General features: G+C 44.9%; 1 protein-coding gene across 4 annotated transcripts in view; it reads right to left on the reverse strand.

Annotated features, from left to right (window-relative positions):
• The window catches only part of syne1b (spectrin repeat containing, nuclear envelope 1b), a gene marked incomplete at its 5' end in the record, with an annotated part of 267,667 nt that overhangs the window by 62,796 nt on the left and 184,300 nt on the right, over positions 1-20,571 (reverse strand). For all 4 annotated transcript variants that reach the window (XM_083634044.1, XM_083634043.1, XM_083634042.1 and 1 more), the window contains 11 exons: positions 194-349; positions 1,611-1,733; positions 1,902-2,055; positions 2,204-2,304; positions 2,903-3,034; positions 4,202-4,393; positions 5,773-5,949; positions 7,559-7,753; positions 13,131-13,292; positions 15,590-15,703; positions 17,177-17,317. In XM_083634044.1, the coding sequence (XP_083490170.1) occupies positions 194-349; positions 1,611-1,733; positions 1,902-2,055; positions 2,204-2,304; positions 2,903-3,034; positions 4,202-4,393; positions 5,773-5,949; positions 7,559-7,753; positions 13,131-13,292; positions 15,590-15,703; positions 17,177-17,317 (1,647 nt within the window). The remainder of the gene's footprint in view (positions 1-193; positions 350-1,610; positions 1,734-1,901; positions 2,056-2,203; positions 2,305-2,902; positions 3,035-4,201; positions 4,394-5,772; positions 5,950-7,558; positions 7,754-13,130; positions 13,293-15,589; positions 15,704-17,176; positions 17,318-20,571) is intronic.

Raw genomic sequence — 20,571 nt, forward strand, 5'->3', positions numbered from 1 at the left:
ACGTGACATAGGAGAACGCCAGGATTGGGGGGGGGGGTGTTTTCCCCCTTTTTGGGCGTGGTTTCTGAATGATGACGTGCTCGGCAGTGTCTCTATACTGTTTGTTCTTTAAAATCATTCAAAAAGATTTGGTTAAGCTACATGTACACATACAAAGATAATGGCATTGTCCAGAGGTGAAGCCCAACTGTACCTCCTGCTTGCGTAGCTGGGTCTCTGCGTTTTCGGCCAGCAGCACTGAGCCAGAGAAGAGGTTGTTCTCCACGTCATCCAGCCAGGTGGAGGTGGATGACACAGCTGTGTATAGCTGCTGCTCCATCGGCATCACCTGTTTCTCACCACCACCAGCCTACATACACAAAGGAGAGTCACACATCTATACTATAATGCCAGGAGTGTCTGTCTCTCTGTCCGTCTGTCTGTCCTTCGCCTATATCGAGAACCGTTGGTCGGATCGACTTCAAACTCTGTTGGTCGGATCGACTTCAAACTCGGGAAGTGCGCTTAGGGGGACCAGAAGGAGTGCAGAGTGCCGACTTTCATGCAATTCGGCATAGCGCCACCTACTGGCAACACAAAAAGTGGGTTATCTCGAGAACCGTTCGTCCGATTGACTTAAAACTTGGGGAGTGCGCGACTGGGAACCCAGCGGAATGCAGTACCGAATTTCATGCCATTTGGACACATGTTTCATTATAGTGCCACCTATTGGCAACACAAAAAGCAGTTTAGTTTGAGAACCGTTCACCTGATCGACTTCAAACTTGGCGGTGTGCGCTGCTGGGAACCCGAGAAATTGCAATGTTGAATTTTGTGCAATTCGACCAATAAGATCATGGCTTTCACGTATGTCCAACACTGTCCATCCGATCCACTTCAAACTGGGGAGCGGGCACTGCACCACTCTATCTAATAAAGGCGATTCCGTCTGTCTGTCTGTCCTTCACATATCATGAGAACCGCGCATAGTCATAGCACCACCTACTGGCAACACAAAAAAACGATTTATCTCGAGAATCGTTCGTCCGATCGACTTTCAACTTGGCGGAGGCACTGCTGGGAACCCGACGGAGTGTGGTGCCGGATTTCATGCAATAGACCATATTCACAGCGTGGCCATCTTGGAATGACGTCACCCGCTGGTTGGGAACACAATGAGACTCTCATCCAAACCCCTGTCTGTACACTCAAATGCGCAGCTGGGGACAAGATAGAGTGCAGTGCCAAATTTCGGGCAATTCGGACACGCGCATATTCATAGCACCAACTACTGGCAACACAAAGAATAGTTTATCTCGAGAACCGTTGGTCCAATCGACTTCAACGGTGGCGTCGAATTTCATGCAAATCGACCAATCAGGACACTGCTTTCACATATCTCGAGTACTGGTTGTCCGATTGACGAAGTGCAGTGTCAAATTTCACGCAAATTTGACCAATCGGGAGGAGCGGTGCATGCAGGGGGAGGATGGGGGGGCGAAGAGTGGGAGAGCATGATGTGTGAATGGGGGAAGGGGAGGGAGGGGAACGGGCACTGCACTAGTGTTTTAAAAGGTAGAAATGATATATTATACTACTATATATTATATAAACGATAGAAATAGTATAACCTGAGTAGTCACATCCTCCATTGTCTGTCTGAAGCGATCATACAGAGTCTTTAGAGAGGATTTGTCGTGGGCCTGGGTCTTTCCTTTAAACAGTGTGGTCACTCGAGAAGTTCTGGAATAAACCTGGAACAAGTGCAGGGAGTCAAAGCCAGTATATCTCACAACATAAGAATGATAATAATGGATGAAACCAGTAATATTAACAACAACAACAACAACAGCAACAACATCTCAAACAACATACTGTACTACTACTACTAGTACTACTGCTGTAGGACAAGGTGTTTGTACCGGCTGCTTGTGGTCCTGCTCCAGGGTTTTCTGTAGGAGCTGCAGTTTGGTTTTGAGCTCCAATCTCAAGCTCTCCCATCTCTGCCTCATCTGCTCCCGCGACGCCTGAGCTTCCCTCTCCACCAACGCTGCTGCTGAGAACGGCTCTGTCGTACTGCAGGACAAGAGACAAACATGGAGCATGACTTACATACATATAGACTAAGGGATCTTACTTTGCCAATAGGTTAGTTAGTTTAGGCTGTAACAACTAGAAGGTTGTACATAGTATTTACAACCTTAATATTGACTAAATACTGTACCTGGCACTGCTTGGTGAGGCCTGCTGGATGAGGATCTCCTCTCCTCTGCTGGCAACAGACTGAAGCAACTTTTTCTGCTCTGCTAGCTGCTCCTCCAGCTCCTGACAACACAACACAACACAGCAACATTTGCTTAGATGCAAACATCTCAAGGAACAGTGTCCATCACAGCTTCTGAATGACTGTAATGGAATGATACGTTGTATTGATGTAGCCATACTGTACAAATTCCACATGTAGTTAGAGGAGAGATTTCACTTTGCAGGCCTGCTACACAACAACAAATGCTTATTGTGCTATAGCTTCCTTGTTGGTGAAGAATGATTTAGGATTCAAATTTTGTTTATTTTTTTCCTCATCTGCCAGTGGGCAAAGGGGATAATTTAACAACAATGGTTTGAGAAAGGATATTTGTCATCAGTTATTTCTTCTACGCACGCACGCGCGCGCACGCACACACACACACACACACACACACACACACACACACACACACACACACACACACACACACACACACACACACACACACACACACACACACACACACACACACACACACACACACACACACACACACACACACACACACACACACACACACACACACACACACAGGGTATCAGATTGCTTCCCCACTGCCCAATGCATTGCACAGCCTTAGTAGTGATACAAGGGCAGCAGTATGTGAGGATGTACCCTCTGTCTCTGCAGACTGTCCTGGTGTTGTTGAGAGCGGGTGGTCCGGGCCTGGGCCAGCCAGTCCTGCACATTGGGACTGTGAGAGAGACTGGAGTCTGAATCACTGTCCTCCTGCTCCTGCAGAGAGCCCTGGGGTGGGACAGGACAGAACTATTATACAACGAGCATTCTTTTAGAGCAGACCCACCTGGGCAACTGGCGGCCCGCGCTGGAATTGCATTTTTTTTTTTTTACAGTGCACCTGAACGCAACATGCAAGATACCCACTGAATAAGTGTCCAAATGTTCATGTCATTCTGGCCAATACTTCACTTCTGTTATAACATTTTAGTCTGGAATATGGAATATCTTTTAATAATCTTTATGACGAAAAGGCTAAAAGTAATCTCATGTGTAAGAGATTATTGTTTAATTTAAATAAATAATACATTTAAATAATTAACTCATTGGTTTTGGATTTATTTAGCTTCAAGAGCGCATTTTTGTTCGTGTGACCCTCAACACAGGCTTTGAGAATCCCGGGCCACTTACTGATACTTACTGTATGCTTCAATTAACCCACTCATATTCTGGTTTATTTCAAGAAAAACATTTCGGCTAGTGGAAATTCTAATTGGCTGATAACTTTAAAATCTAGCAGGCATATTGGCAGGTGGTCAAAAAAGTTAATTTCAAGCCCTGCAGGGAGAGCAGGTGGTGATATAGGAGTGAGTGAGGAAAGGATAAAATATTGGTGTTTAAGACTGAATAATGACATCACAACTGTTAATTTAAAATGAGTTATTCCTCTAAACCTGCCTTCAAATGCCCCAAATTCTTTGCGCCGGCACCGGTCGGCCCCCAGCGCTCAGCAAAATCTGAACCTCTGGTAGCGAGGACATTTTTTTGTGGTCCTCTCTATTATCAAAGTTCCTGGGTTACGGCATGACAATATTTGTTCGGCCCTCGGCAACAATCTGGGTTTCTCATGTGGCCCCCCATGAAAAATAATTGCCCACCCCTGTTTTAGAGGCACTCTTCAACCAGGGACCATGACCATGAAAAGTACTGATTCAATTTAGATTCACAAACAGGCTACAGCAAATTACACATTTTTTTTAAATAACAAATTTGAATGAGCACATGCTTAGTGACACCATGGAGTCAAATCTAAGTTGATGATTGGTTGCTTGTGTCCCCTGTTTACCCAAAATATAATGTCTTCATTGGGAGTAAATTAGGATGGTGCAAGGCCAAATGCAAAAAAGGTTCTTCTTCACAGTGAAATCAGACAACACCTCAATATGGACACCTCACCTGGATGTTGATCTGCTTGTCCTGCAGCATCTTCTGCAGCTCCAGCAGGCTGCCCTTCAACGTGCAGATCTTCCTGGCTAGCTGCTCGGCGTCCTCCCTGGTCTCCGCGCGGCCCTCCAGCAGCAGGCTCTCGCTGTGCATGGACAGCTCCGACAGGGCCTGCACCTTCTCCTCCATCTCCAGCAGCATGCTCTGCAGGAGTCGGAGGAGAGAGGCCATCTCAAACATGGTGACCCGGTGCCTTCCTCGGAGCACGCTCCCTCCAGACAGTGGCATTCAAACCAGGGGGGGGGGGCAGGGTGTGGCTGAACCCCCCCCTACGCCAGCAGCGTTTCCTGGGCAAAGGAGAGCGAAGGCTCTCCCTCGGCCTTCATCCTTGGCCCACCTCTCCGGCTTCGCCTCCTGAGAGACATATTACCGCTAATCCTTCACGCCCCATGCTCTGTAGCATACATGTTCTCACTCCAATTCAAAAGCCATTCCCCTCCACAAGAGATCATGGTATCTTCCTGCTGAAGGTTAAGACTAGTCAAAGATGCCCCATCAGGGGTGTCTGAATAAACAAGTCCTTTATTTAGCGAATAGTGTAGCCAATGCTCTGTGATCAGAAGCTTCCAACAGGCTTTTCTAAAGGAGGGCGAGTAACCCGCCCCGCCGTCTAGGATTCCCCCTACTTGGATATTCGAGTAGGGGGCGGACCCAGCATTGTCGCCAACACCAATCCCCACAGCGGGATGTATTAAGCGTCTGGAAGCCACTCGTCAGGTCTGTGGTGCAAACAGGCCTCTGTCACACGCTGACATCTGCATAATCTGCTTAAAGACTAGTGTCACAGCCGCTTAGCAGCCCAGCCATCCCAATGCCCCCGCTAACTCTGCTAATGCTCTTGTTTACCCACTGACAGCTTGTGATAAGGGAAGATATTTAAATACAATAGGGATTTAAATGACGCAATAGAGAGCCAAAGTGAACGTCACTTCCTGCTTCAGCACTGTACCAGAGATTTTCATCCGCCGTTTATTTTGCCATAGACATTTCGTAAAAATGCGTATAAAAATAGTTTTACTTGGTCAAACCAAACGGCTCAGATATATTTAGAAACAGCAGAACATTTCAATCCGACCAAAACGTAAAAAAACATTTAAAAGATATTTTCTATTTTTTTACGTTTTGGTTAGAGTGAAATGTTATATGGTCTCTCCTGTTTCTAAATATATTTGAACCGTCTGGTTTGAACAAGTAAAACTATTTTTATAAGCATTTTCCGAAATGTCTATGGGAAAATAAATGGCGGATGAAAATCTCTGGTACAGTGCTGAAGCAGGAAGTGACGTTCCACTTTGGCATTCTATGCTAAATAAACAGTGCAGCAAGCAGAGACTGAGGGCTGAGCAGCTTGATAACAGTCCTCGACAGTTGCTCGTGTCATTCCTGACAATTTTCTATGACACATATTTTTAAGTACCTTGAAACCACCTTGAACCACTTTGCGGTTGTATTGTAAAGTAATAATTGGTATTTGTGAATTGTGATTCCATCGCAATGAATGGGCAGCAGGGGGAGCCTCTTACCTGACATTCGGTAAGCTGGTCATCCATATCCGTCTCCTCCACAGGTTTAGGTTCTAGGATGGAGCTGACGGTGCTGTGCATAGCAGCCAACCACTGGTCCAGTGCATCTGCCCGGGTGTAATAGAGCCGTATGGCCTGTTCCTGACGCTGGCCCTCCAGACGATCACTAACACGCTCCTGGGGCAGGGAACATCACATTGAACTTATTTCATGAATTTATCAATTTAGTATCAATAAAGTACTACCAAAACGTTGGTCTTTTCATGTGTCAACCTAAGATTAACGCTCGACTTAGGCGTCCATTTGTTAGTTTGTCGCAAACACAGGAAATACTGAGCATAGACAAGAGGGGTTGAAAGGGGTTGAAGAAGCTTAATGGCTGAATGTTTTAAATCATGGTAAAAGTTGACATTCACAAATTACATATATATAAAAGATATTAATTGTTGATGAATAATGGAGGAAAAGGGAGGGAATCCAACTGACAAGAGTAGAGTTTCAATACATTTCTGAAGCTAGTCTGCACAGTGCACACTGTAAGGCTCCTGTTGCTGCAGTCAATTTCTTAGTGCCAAGTGAAGTGATGTTTTGAGCAACGACCGCTCTTCATCAGACCGCAGGTGCTGAAAATGAAACATGCTTGGTGGAACTGGAACGACCGCACCGCAGATACAGTATATGCCTCCACCAAACAAGTGAGCAGTCGACATCCATGTCTGTCCAGACTTTGACGTTTGAGGTTCAAGGTTCAAGGTTCAAGGTTTTTATTGTCACATACAGCATCACAGTTGTAATGAGCAGTGAAATTAGGGCCGCAGCCACTCCAAGACTGTGCACATGTAGAGACAGACAAGACAACAGTACAGTCAAATTAGTTAAAAACATAGTGCAGTCAAATAGAGTAAGAACCAAATGCTAAGTAAAAAAGTAAAAAATATAAAATTTAAATTAGGTAAAATTAGGTAAAAAGCCAAGAGTTCACCAGTAATAAGCAGCAATAATAATTATAGTGCAATACAATATAGTGCTATAGATTAATGTAAAGTGCATAGATCTAACTATATATATCATTATTACCACTATTATTATAATAGATATATATATATATATACCGTATATATATATAATCTATTTGTAGTTGTCGAGGGCCCTAATGGCCTGAGGGAAGAAGCTATTCTTCATCCTCTCAGTCTTAGCTGCTAGATGTTTCATTCTCCTCCCAGACCGCAACCTCTCAAACAAGTGGTGGCCTGGATGGGAGCTGTCCTTCATTATTTTCGTTGCCTTGGCTCTGCAACGTTTAAGGTAAATGTCCTCCAGGCGGGGCATGGTGGAGCGGGTGGTGCGCTCCGCGGCCTTTATGACCCGAGTCAGCCTCTTCCTGTCCTTGCCGCTGCAGTTGCCATACCAGGCAGTAGCTAAATGTGAAGAAATTCCGTCAAGGCGTTACTGAGACATCGCGTTAACGAGCTAGAAAATGGCGTTCGTGAGGTCACAGTGATCTTGAACTTTGACCACCAAAATGTAATCAGTTCATCATTGAGTCCAAGTGGACGTTTGAGCCAAATTTGACGAAATTCTGTCAAGACGTTCCTGAGATATCGCGCTAACGAACATCGGCCTTTCGGACAATCCGAAAGCCTTGGCTACCGCCAGCGGAGGCATAAAAAAATGATGACGAGACGAGTCTTACAGTGTCCAGACTTTGCTTCATCCTGGTTTATGGTTTTACCACTCAGTTGAGCGTCTGCCGAAAATATGCTCTTAATTAGATTTGACAAACTACCTCCAATAGCTGCTGTTTCCCTGAGGCCTTCATGTGGATGGTGGCCATCCTCTCCGCTAGAACAGCGAGGGACGACTGCATGGCCAGCTGGTCAGCCATGTCCGAGTCCACAGCATCAGAGGCCAGTTCCTCTGTGAAACTTGTCTGCAGTCGGTCTATCTCGTCCTGGGCACTCTGAATCTCTCGCATCACATCCTATGGGGAACGATGTTACAGCATGGTATTAGTAGTATTGGATGTGTGTTTGCTAACTTTTTTCCCACCAACATGGCATTGGTCACATGACTAGTTCTTTATGTGTGTGTATATTATTATGTTGTACCCCAATGGCCATTTTAGGTATTAAAGATGACTGTAGATTTGCAGTTATCTGAAAGTAATGACCCTAATTCAACTCAACTCCATCAAACTAAATAGGACCAAAATGGCAAATGATGAAGTGTGGAGACGAAGGGAAACAAAGGATGTTCAACATTGTGAGATTTATGAATGCAGAGCAGTGGCCCTCAAGATGTCTCCCACAGAACTGTGTGATTTGACAAAATGTTACGCTTATTATGTGTGACATTTTGGAAAAAGACAAAGAAAAAGCGTCACAGCGCCATGATGAGTGCTTACATTATTTACGTATGTGACTACAATCTAGCCCAGCTCTTCTACCCATCAAGCCATTGGAGAGCTTTCCATGAGGTCCATGTCTCACCTTCACGAGCAAGGACCAGAGCTTTACATGAAGTCCATGTCTCACCTTCACGAGCAAGGACCAGAGCTTTACATGAAGTCCATGTCTCACCTTCACGAGCAAGGACCAGAGCTTTACATGAAGTCCATGTCTCACCTTCACGAGCAAGGACCAGAGCTTTACATGAAGTCCATGGCTCACCTTCATGAGCAAGGACCAGAGCTTTACATGAAGTCCATGGCTCACCTTCATGAGCAAGGACCAGAGCTTTACATGAAGTCCATGGCTCACCTTCATGAGCAAGGACCAGAGCTTTACATGAAGTCCATGTCTCACCTTCACGAGCAAGGACCAGAGCTTTACATGAAGTCCATGTCTCACCTTCACGAGCAAGGACCAGAGCTTTACATGAAGTCCATGTCTCACCTTCACGAGCAAGGACCAGAGCTTTACATGAAGTCCATGTCTCACAATCACGAGCAAGGACCAGAGCTTTACATGAAGTCCATGTCTCACCTTCACGAGCAAGGACCAGAGCTTTACATGAAGTCCATGTCTCACCTTCACGAGCAAGGACCAGAGCTTTACATGAAGTCCATGGCTCACCTTCATGAGCAAGGACCAGAGCTTTACATGAAGTCCATGGCTCACCTTCATGAGCAAGGACCAGAGCTTTACATGAAGTCCATGGCTCACCTTCACGAGCAAGGACCAGAGCTTTACATGAAGTCCATGTCTCACCTTCACGAGCAAGGACCAGAGCTTTACATGAAGTCCATGTCTCACCTTCACGAGCAAGGACCAGAGCTTTACATGAAGTCCATGTCTCACAATCACGAGCAAGGACCAGAGCTTTACATGAAGTCCATGTCTCACCTTCACGAGCAAGGACCAGAGCTTTACATGAAGTCCATGTCTCACCTTCATGAGCAAGGACCAGAGCTTTACATGAAGTCGATGTCTCACAATCACGAGCAAGGACCAGAGCTTTACATGAAGTCCATGTCTCACCTTCACGAGCAAGGACCAGAGCTTTACATGAAGTCCATGTCTCACCTTCACGAGCAAGGACCAGAGCTTTACATGAAGTCCATGTCTCACAATCACGAGCAAGGACCAGAGCTTGACATGAAGTCCATGTCTCACCTTCATGAGCAAGGACCAGAGCTTTACATGAAGTCCATGTCTCACCTTCACGAGCAAGGACCAGAGCTTTACATGAAGTCCATGTCTCACCTTCACCAGCAAGGACCAGAGCTTTACATGAAGTCCATGTCTCACCTTCACGAGCAGGGACCAGAGCTTTACATGAAGTCCATGTCTCACCTTCACGAGCAAGGACCATAGCTTTACATGAAGTCCATGTCTCACCTTCATGAGCAAGGACCAGAGCTTTACATGAAGTCCATGTCTCACCTTCATGAGCAGGGACCAGAGCTTTACATGAAGTCCATGTCTCACCTTCACCAGCAAGGACCAGAGCTTTACATGAAGTCCATGTCTCACCTTCACCAGCAAGGACCAGAGCTTTACATGAAGTCAATGTCTCACCTTCACCAGCAAGGACCAGAGCTTTACATGAAGTCCATGTCTCACCTTCACGAGCAAGGACCAGAGCTTTACATGAAGTCCATGTCTCACAATCACGAGCAAGGACCAGAGCTTTACATGAAGTCCATGTCTCACAATCACGAGCAAGGGCCAGAGCTTTACATGAAGTTCATGTCTCACCTTCACGAGCAAGGACCAAAGCTTTACATGAAGTCCATGTCTCACAATCACGAGCAAGGACCAGAGCTTTACATGAAGTCCATGTCTCACCTTCACGAGCAAGGACCAAAGCTTTACATGAAGTCCACGTCTCACAATCACGAGCAAGGGCCAGAGCTTTACATGAAGTTCATGTCTCACAATCACGAGCAAGGACCAGAGCTTTACATTAAGTCCATGTCTCACCTTCACGAGCAAGGACCAGAGCTTTACATGAAGTCCATGTCTCACCTTCATGAGCAAGGACCAGAGCTTTACATGAAGTCCATGTCTCACCTTCATGAGCAGGGACCAGAGCTTTACATGAAGTCCATGTCTCACCTTCACCAGCAAGGACCAGAGCTTTACATGAAGTCCATGTCTCACCTTCACCAGCAAGGACCAGAGCTTTACATGAAGTCAATGTCTCATCTTCACCAGCAAGGACCAGAGCTTTACATGAAGTCCATGTCTCACCTTCACGAGCAAGGACCAGAGCTTTACATGAAGTCCATGTCTCACAATCACGAGCAAGGACCAGAGCTTGACATGAAGTCCATGTCTCACAATCACGAGCAAGGGCCAGAGCTTTACATGAAGTTCATGTCTCACCTTCACGAGCAAGGACCAAAGCTTTACATGAAGTCCATGTCTCACAATCACGAGCAAGGACCAGAGCTTTACATGAAGTCCATGTCTCACCTTCACGAGCAAGGACCAAAGCTTTACATGAAGTCCATGTCTCACAATCACGAGCAAGGGCCAGAGCTTTACATAAAGTTCATGTCTCACAATCACGAGCAAGGACCAGAGCTTTACATGAAGTCCATGTCTCACCTTCACGAGCAAGGACCAGAGCTTTACATGAAGTCCATGTCTCACCTTCACGAGCAAGGACCAGAGCGTTACATGAAGTCCATGTCTCACCTTCACGAGCAAGGACCAGAGTTTTACATGAAGTCCATGTCTCACAATCACAAGCAAGGACCAGGGCCCAGTTGCACAAAGCACCTTAGGTTAAGATTTCCCTTAGGGTCAGAGTTAAGGTGTCCATAAAATAGAATTGGCTGCACAAAACATCCTTAAATCTTGTGCTTATGTTTTCCTTAAAATATTTAACCTTATGGAGAAGATTTAAGGGTGTTTTGTGCAGCCGATTCTATTTTATGGACACCTTAACTCTGACTCTAAGGGAAATCTCAACCTAAGGTGCTTTGTGCAACTGGGCCCAGAGCTTTACATGAAGTCCATGTCTCACCTTCACGGGCAAGGACCAGAGCTTTACATGAAGTCCATGTCTCACCTTCACGAGCAAGGACCAAAGCTTTACATGAAGTCCATGTCTCACAATCACGAGCAAGGGCCAGAGCTTTATATGAAGTTCATGTCTCACAATCACGAGCAAGGACCAGAGCTTTACATGAAGTCCATGTCTCACCTTCACGGGCAAGGACCAGAGCTTTACATGAAGTCCATGTCTCACCTTCACGAGCAAGGACCAAAGCTTTACATGAAGTCCATGTCTCACAATCACGAGCAAGGGCCAGAGCTTTACATGAAGTTCATGTCTCACAATCACGAGCAAGGACCAGAGCTTTACATGAAGTCCATGTCTCACCTTCACGAGCAAGGACCAGAGCTTTACATGAAGTCCATGTCTCACAATCATGAGCAAGGACCAGAGCTTGACATGAAGTCCATGTCTCACCTTCACGAGCAAGGACCAGAGCTTTACATGAAGTCCATGTCTCACCTTCACGAGCAAGGACCAGAGCTTTACATGAAGTCCCTGTCTCACCTTCACGAGCAAGGACCAGAGCTTTACATGAAGTCCATGTCTCACCTTCACGAGCAAGGACCAGAGCTTTACATGAAGTCCATGTCTCACCTTCACGAGCAAGGACCAGAGCTTGACATGAAGTCCATGTCTCACCTTCATGAGCAAGGACCAGAGCTTGACATGAAGTCCATGTCTCACCTTCACGAGCAAGGACCAGAGCTTTACATGAAGTCCATGTCTCACCTTCACAAGCAAGGACCAGAGCTTTACATGAAGTCCATGTCTCACCTTCACGAGCAAGGACCAGAGCTTTACATGAAGTCCATGTCTCACCTTCACAAGCAAGGACCAGAGCTTTACATGAAGTCTATGTTTCACCTTCACGAGCAGGGACCAGAGCTTTACATGAAGTCCATGTCTCACCTTCACGTGCAAGGACCAGAGCTTTACATGAAGTCTATGTTTCACCTTCACGAGCAGGGACCAGAGCTTTACATGAAGTCCATGTCTCACCTTCACGTGCAAGGACCAGAGCTTTACATGAAGTCCATGTCTCACCTTCACGAGCAAGGACCAGAGCTTTACATGAAGTCCATGTCTCACCTTCACGTGCAAGGACCAGAGCTTTACATGAAGTCCATGTCTCACCTTCACGAGCAAGGACCAGAGCTTTACATGAAGTCCATGTCTCACCTTCACGAGCAGGGACCAGAGCTTTACATGAAGTCCATGTCTCACCTTCACGAGCAAGGCCCACCTCAAGGAGCACATCCTGAGGAGCGGTAACGCTCATACTCACCACACCAGAGGCAGCATGGCTGACCTGTGCCTGCCGAGGTTCAAAACGAATATGGGCTAGAATTCCTTTAAATATGGCGGAGCGGTTCACTGGAATAAACTTCCATTGCACTTAAAAAAAATACGGTGAACCGTCATTCCTTCAAGAAGAAGTTAAAAACCTGGCTTTTGGCCAACGTAAATGCCTAAGCAAAGTAGCCTACTGTTGTTGTTATTGTTGTTGTTGTTGTTACTGCAGCCGAGTTGTCGCTGTCATTGTTGCTGAATTTCCTGCTTTTTTACTAGTGTTTTTTTCATCGAAATGTGTGCATATTTATCGTTTGTAATGATTAATTGTTGGTCAGTTTTTACTGTCTGTGACGGCCCTGCCATTCAGACTGCCGCCATCTTCTTCTCTGCCACAAGATCAAGGACCACAATGGAAACAAGTCTGAGACTTTATTGTGCTTATCCTTGTCAATTTCTAAAGCTATGATGTATTTTGTGCTGCTTTTTCTATTGCCGAATCAAATCAAATCAAATCAAATCAAGGACCAGAGCTTGACGTGAAGTCCATGTCTCACCTTGTGGGTCTTGATGTGGCTGTCTGGGCTCTTATCTCCCTCCAGAGGCTCACTGAGCTTGGACTCCAGCGCCTCCATCTTAGAGGAGATAGACTGGAGGGAGCCCTGGTAACGCTGTTGCTTCTCCAGAGCTTCATACAGAGACCTCTGCTTCTCGCTGATCTGTAGCAACATGGATGGGACAACAGATGAACAACATGCCGATGGACTGTTGACATTGCTTTTAACATAATATAGTTTTCTTTTTTCTCTCCTTTAAAAATGTATACAACTCCATTATAGTGCTTTGGAATGGCCTTTTGAAAATGCAATATAATAAATATTACAATTATATCATGATTATTATGTTTCTAGTTTGATCCCTTGTTTACATCGTGCAGCTGAATCAATCTTTTTGGTAGGTTAATTAGGTAATTAGTAGGTAGGTTCGGTAGGTAATGGTAGGTTTACAGGTTCTTCTTAATGAGATATGATTCACAATATGATCAGTGTTGGGCAGGTTACTTTCAAAATGTAATATACTACATATTACTAGTTACTCTCATTTGAAAGTAATACGTTACTTTACAATATTACTGTCTGTGTAGAGTAACTCTTCACTTATTACAGTACTTTTGCATTACTTTCAACAGCAGTATAGCAGAATGACATTGCCGCCCCGGAACCAACCCGAAAAATAATTTCAACCATCTTGAAGTCAGTGTAAACCATCCAAAATTCTAAATGTTATCCTTCTCCTCCTCCTGTTATTGTCATCTATAGTGGTTATTTGCATAAAAACACACAATTTGATTAGGAAATGATTGTATCCTTATTTAAATATGTGCTTTGATTAAAAGAAAGTAACTCAATTTGTAACTTGTGTTACTTGACAAAGTAACTGGTATAATATTACTGAAATCCTATTGGCAGTCATTTATATTACTGAGTTACTGCTAAAAGTAATATATTACATGTAATCTGTTACTTTTGTAATGAGTTACCCCCAACACTGAATATAGTGCCTTTTAAACATGTTATCTGGATCATGTCCTGCTACAGAGAACAGGATATTTTCAGGTTTTGCCTTTCTAAACATGAGGGGTCTTTGTTAAGAAACAACTGGATATGAGCCGTTTTTTCTGCCAGTGGGCGGCGGGGGGGGGGGGGGGGGGGGGGGGGGGGGGCGGCGCGGTAGCATCTATCAAAAACAAGAAATGTGATAGGAAACAGCTTTAGCGAATTTGTAACCAAACAAAAACAAATCAAGTCATATCTGACTTGTTTTAAATTTATTTCTCCCCACAAAAGTTTGATAGCCTATCAGTCAGTCAGCTCCTATCCTCTCCACAGTGTGGATGCACAGTCTGCCTGCCTGACAAATCTGGAGACTTCAAAAAACATGTTTTAACGGAGTCCATTGACAACGAGGGGTGGCAATGTGCCAAAAATGCCTTTGTTAAGCTACATAAAGCCGCGCAGTCAAAATAGTGGTCGGACTGTCGTCAATCACTGTGGGTGATTTATTTTATGACATTCAAGTCATATCTGACTAGTTTGAAATGTATTTCTCCCCACAAAACTTTTATAGCCTATCAGTCAGAGTCAGTCAGCTCCTATCCACTCCGCAGTGTGGGCGCACAGTAGCGTCAGGGACGATGAAAATTAATTTGGGGATGGAGCCGTACGATAGCCTAAACACGCTCTGCTCGTTATGAACAGCGTTAAAAATGACATGCCACACACACACGCACACTAAACAGACATGCGGGCACTGGCAGAGAGACAAACAGGCAGATAGAGCGGCACGCATTGCGCAAAAAGTGTCAGAATCTCGGCTGCTCTTTGTGATAGTTGTTTCATTTGCTTCAGTCATCCTGCTGCCTCGTATTCTCAGGAGCGCGTTTCTGCTCCACTTTTCACTTTCCTTCCCCGCTGCCTCTCTGCAGTCAAGCCAGCCCTCACCTCGGAAAGCACGGTCATTCTAGCGCCCACTTAACAAATCAAGCCGTTTTTGCAGCACTTGAGGAAACCGTGAGTTTGCTCGTTGATATAAGCGATTGCCCGAACGATTCATTAATTAATAAACTAGCGAACGTGAAGTGAGTCACGAAGAGCCACACCCGCCCACTCAGACATATGCGGATCATATCGTTCCACTGTTTAACATGACCAGCGCTTGCGTGGAAGCGGATCTTATACCGGTGGTCGAGGTAGTCTCGGGAGTGCGCGTAGGCCGGCTAATTGTTGTTTAACATGCAGGCCAACCGGCTAGGTGCAGGTTATAATACGGATTCCACTGCATGTTAAGAAGTGGCTTATGATGACTACCATATTAGCATAATGTAGAGCAGAGCATGTGGAGAAGTGCCGACAGTAAACTCAACTGTGGTGAGTTATGTGTTTCAGTCAAAAAGATTGATTGTATCTCAAAACAAAGGTGACTGAGAATCAATAAAGCACCAAGCTGAAGTACATACCACATTCTTTAATGTCTCCCATGAGCGCTGCAGGTCATCTAAGTTGGCCACAGACTCAAATGTGGGGTCATATAATTCTTGGATGGGAGCTCTTGTGAGTGTTGCTCGCACCATCTAAAAGAAGCCACAAACACAAGTAGCAGTTAAGACAAGGAAGTAAACAAGACAAGTTAAGTTAAGTTGAAGTTGAAGTTAGTTAAGTTATCCCTTATTTATCCCCATGGGGAAATTCATCCTCTGTATTTGACCCATCCTCTACTAGGAACCTTCCTAGAACTAGGAGCAGTGGGCAGCTGCAGTGCAGCGCCCGGGGACCAACTCCAGTTCTTTTTGCCAGTGTCTTGGTCAGGAGCACTGACAGGAGTATTAACCCTAACATACATGTCTTTGCTGGTGGCAGGAAACCGGAGCAGCCGGAGAAAACCCACGCGAACACGGGGAGAACATGCAAACGCCACACAGAAAGGACCTGGGACGGACCGGGGTTCGAACCCGGGGCCTTCTTGCTGTGAGGCAACAGTGCGAACCACTAAGCCACTGTACCGACAAGGAAGTAAACACAGTGCATGGCCACACAAACTTGGTGCAGAGCAGGCGCTAACCCGTAATGCCACAAGTACAAGGTATGCATACTATCAGAGACCTTTGATTGACAGAGACACCCCACTCCAGGCTCTGCCAATAATAAGAAGATGGTACTCTTCCGGTCCCCTAAATGGGTGTGGTCATTATCAGCTTGTGATTGGCTGTCTCTCAATAGAGAGCCGCAGGAACGAGTCCGGAAATCATCGATGCTAACACACCTGGTTCTTCACTGTTTTCGCCTATGGGAGTTTTGAATGGGTTTTTGGCGCGATGCTTCTAATAATCTCTCTGGGCAATGCTGGCTTAATCAAACGCGAACCAGTGTTTAGTAATATCATCTTCACACACGAGGACCACTTTTACGAGTTTTGAAGCTTTTACGTGGCGTTAAAAGGGCGGCTAGCTAGCAAACAGCTATATGAGACTACACTTTCGAGTCGATGGGGATATATACGTCAATAACGTCACCACTTCAAAGGACGGACACGGAAATTCTCTTTCCCTCACCTGGTTCAGCCCCGTTCAGCCCGGGGTAATCAGTGCACACATCAACAACAGTCCAGGTTGAGTGCTGACGTGACGGGGAAGCCTATGCGACAGTGTGTAGTTCTGGATTAGCTTAGCTCGAGCTTTTTACTTCTAGGGCTCGCATTTACGCTACAAAACTCATGAAAGTGGTCCTCATGTGTGAAGATTATCCGACGGAACTCTGGTTCGCGTTTGATTAATCTTGCGTTGCCCAGAGACCGTATTTGAAGCATCGCGGCAAAAACCCATTCAAAAATCCCATAGACAGAAACAGTGAAGAACCAGGAAGTCCGGGACTGCCGCGTTCTGACTACAAAAATACGTCATCCCTGCGGCTCTCTATGGTATGAAACTTCACTGGCTGACCAGTCTCCTAACTTGGGCGTGGCAGTGGCGAAACCTCTGCGGCACAGATAACAGGAAGTGACTGGAAGCTGGGGTGTCTCTATCTATCCAGTGAGAGAAAGCAGATACCTTGTTAATAGAGGCTTCAGTGTGAGCGACGGGAGAGGGCGAGCGGCAGACGGGAGGAGAGGAGAGCTCGCTGTTAGTGGCCTCCTCGCCAGACTCCTCAGTGACAGGGGACAGGAGGGTGTGACAGCGACCAGCAGTCATCTGAGCCGCCACACACAAAGCATTGACAGAAGAGCACACATTCAAAGCAGATTCAGAATCGGAAAAGGCCAAATCTGATTGGAAGGGTATTTTCGATAAAAGTAATAATACACCTCACAAAGACACTGGGTAATAATATACAACAAGCAAGCAAAGAGGTTTAAGCAGTAAGTGAATAAATCAAAACGTGTATGAGGTCGATTGTATTCATTAGCCTAAGCAATGTGCCATATAACCAATAAGAACACCAATGAGGCCATTTACACCTGGCACTAACATGCGTTTTCTGTGATCAGATTGCAATCGGATAGCGCTTGACCACTTGAAAGTACAGGTGTAAACACCCCCAAGACACATGGAAGACGGATTGCGATCTGATCGGCCAAACCACCTCCGGAGGTGGTCAGGGACGCATTGTGACCACATTGAACGCAAGGGGAGAAAAAAACAAAAAAACAAACGTGGACGGACAAGCCCGTCTTTATTGTCACAATCACCACACCGCATGCACACATGTGTCGGCGGCGGCACACACACACACACACACACACACACACACACACACACACACACACACACACACACACACACACGCTGAGTGGCGCTGTGAAGGCATGTCCTTCCTCCGGGGGGCAGCCAGGAGCAGCTGGCAGCTTTCAGTGTACAGCGCCCGGGGACCATCTTCAGTTCTTTGTCATCGCTGGGCAGGTGACAATCTTCTGCATGCTTTTAGTGGGGGTCCATACCGATGTTGTATGGAGGAACCCCCCCAGGAGAGCACGGGGAGAACATGCAAACTTCACACAGAAAGGCTCTTTTGATGACCTTGGCCGTGGGCACTGAGGACGCCCACAGCATCCCAGGCGGGAATCGAACCCAGGACCTTCTAGCTGTAAGGCGACAGCACTACCATTGCGCCACCATGCCCCCCCCAAATGGAATGTGTCCTCTTAATCTGCATACAGCAAGCAGTATGCGGATTGAGAGGACACCCGTTTTGGGGGATCAGATTGCAATCAGATCACCCAAAACGCATGCTAACACCACGTGTAAATGAAATCAGGCTAACGTGGGCAAGCACTATCCGATTGCAATCTGATCACAGAAAATGTATGTTAGTGCCAGGTGTAAATGGCCTCAATATGGCTTTATCAGTACATACACATTCTGTGGTGATAGTATACTCTCTTACTACATTCTGTGGTGATAGTATACCCTCTTACTACATTCTGTGGTGATAATATACTCTCTTACTACATTCTGTGGTGATAGTATACTCTCTTACTACATTCTGTGGTGATAGTATACTCTCTTACTACATTCTGTGGTGATAGTATACTCTCTTACTACATTCTGTGGTGATAGTATACCCTCTTACTACATTCTGTGGTGATAGTATACTCTCTTACTACATTCTGTGGTGATAGTATACCCTCTTACTACATTCTGTGGTGATAGTATACTCTCTTACTACATTCTGTGGTGATAGTATACTCTCTTACTACATTCTGTGGTGATAGTATACTCTCTCACTACATTCTGTGGTGATAATATACTCTCTTACTACATTCTGTGGTGATAGTATACTCTCTCACTACATTCTGTGGTGATAATATACTCTCTTACTACATTCTGTGGTGATAGTATACTCTCTTACTACATTCTGTGGTGATAGTATACCCTCTTACTACATTCTGTGGTGATAGTATACCCAGTATACTCTCTCACTACATTCTGTGGTGATAGTATACTCTCTCACTACATTCTGTGGTGATAATATACTCTCTTACTACATTCTGTGGTGATAGTATACTCTCTTACTACATTCTGTGGTGATAGTATACCCTCTTACTACATTCTGTGGTGATAGTATACTCTCTCACTACATTCTGTGGTGATAATATACTCTCTTACTACATTCTGTGGTGATAGTATACTCTCTTACTACATTCTGTGGTGATAGTATACCCTCTTACTACATTCTGTGGTGATAGTATACCCAGTATACTCTCTCACTACATTCTGTGGTGATAGTATACTCTCTCACTACATTCTGTGGTGATAATATACTCTCTTACTACATTCTGTGGTGATAGTATACTCTCTTACTACATTCTGTGGTGATAGTATACCCTCTTACTACATTCTGTGGTGATAGTATACCCTCTTACTACATTCTGTGGTGATAATATACTCTCTTACTACATTCTGTGGTGATAGTATACTCTCTTACTACATTCTGTGGTGATAGTATACTCTCTTACTACATTCTGTGGTGATAGTATACCCTCTTACTACATTCTGTGGTGATAGTATACTCTCTTACTACATTCTGTGGTGATAGTATACTCTCTTACTACATTCTGTGGTGATAATATACTCTCTTTCTGTGGTGATAGTATACTCTCTTACTACATTCTGTGGTGATAGTATACTCTCTTACTACATTCTGTGGTGATAGTATACTCTCTTACTACATTCTGTGGTGATAGTATACCCTCTTACTACATTCTGTGGTGATAGTATACTCTCTTACTACATTCTGTGGTGATAGTATACCCTCTTACTACATTCTGTGGTGATAGTATACTCTCTTACTACATTCTGTGGTGATAGTATACTCTCTTACTACATTCTGTGGTGATAATATACTCTCTTACTACATTCTGTGGTGATAGTATACTCTCTTACTACATTCTGTGGTGATAATATACTCTCTTACTACATTCTGTGGTGATAGTATACTCTCTTACTACATTCTGTGGTGATAGTATACTCTCTTACTACATTCTGTGGTGATAATATACTCTCTTACTACATTCTGTGGTGATAGTATACTCTCTTACTACATTCTGTGGTGATAGTATACTCTCTCACTACATTCTGTGGTGATAGTATACTCTCTCACTACATTCTGTGGTGATAGTATACTCTCTTACTACATTCTGTGGTGATAGTATACTCTCTCACTACATTCTGTGGTGATAATATACTCTCTCACTACATTCTGTGGTGATAATATACTCTCTCACTACATTCTGTGGTGATAGTATACTCTCTCACTACATTCTGTGGTGATAGTATACTCTCTCACTACATTCTGTGGTGATAGTATACTCTCTCACTACATTCTGTGGTGATAGTATACTCTCTTACTACATTCTGTGGTGATAGTATACTCTCTCACTACATTCTGTGGTGATAGTATACTCTCTTACGACATTCTGTGGTGATAATATACTCTCATACTACAT

This window comes from Poromitra crassiceps (genome assembly GCF_964638095.1).
Source record: "Poromitra crassiceps genome assembly, chromosome: 3".
Classification (NCBI taxonomy): Eukaryota; Metazoa; Chordata; class Actinopteri; order Beryciformes; family Melamphaidae; genus Poromitra; species Poromitra crassiceps.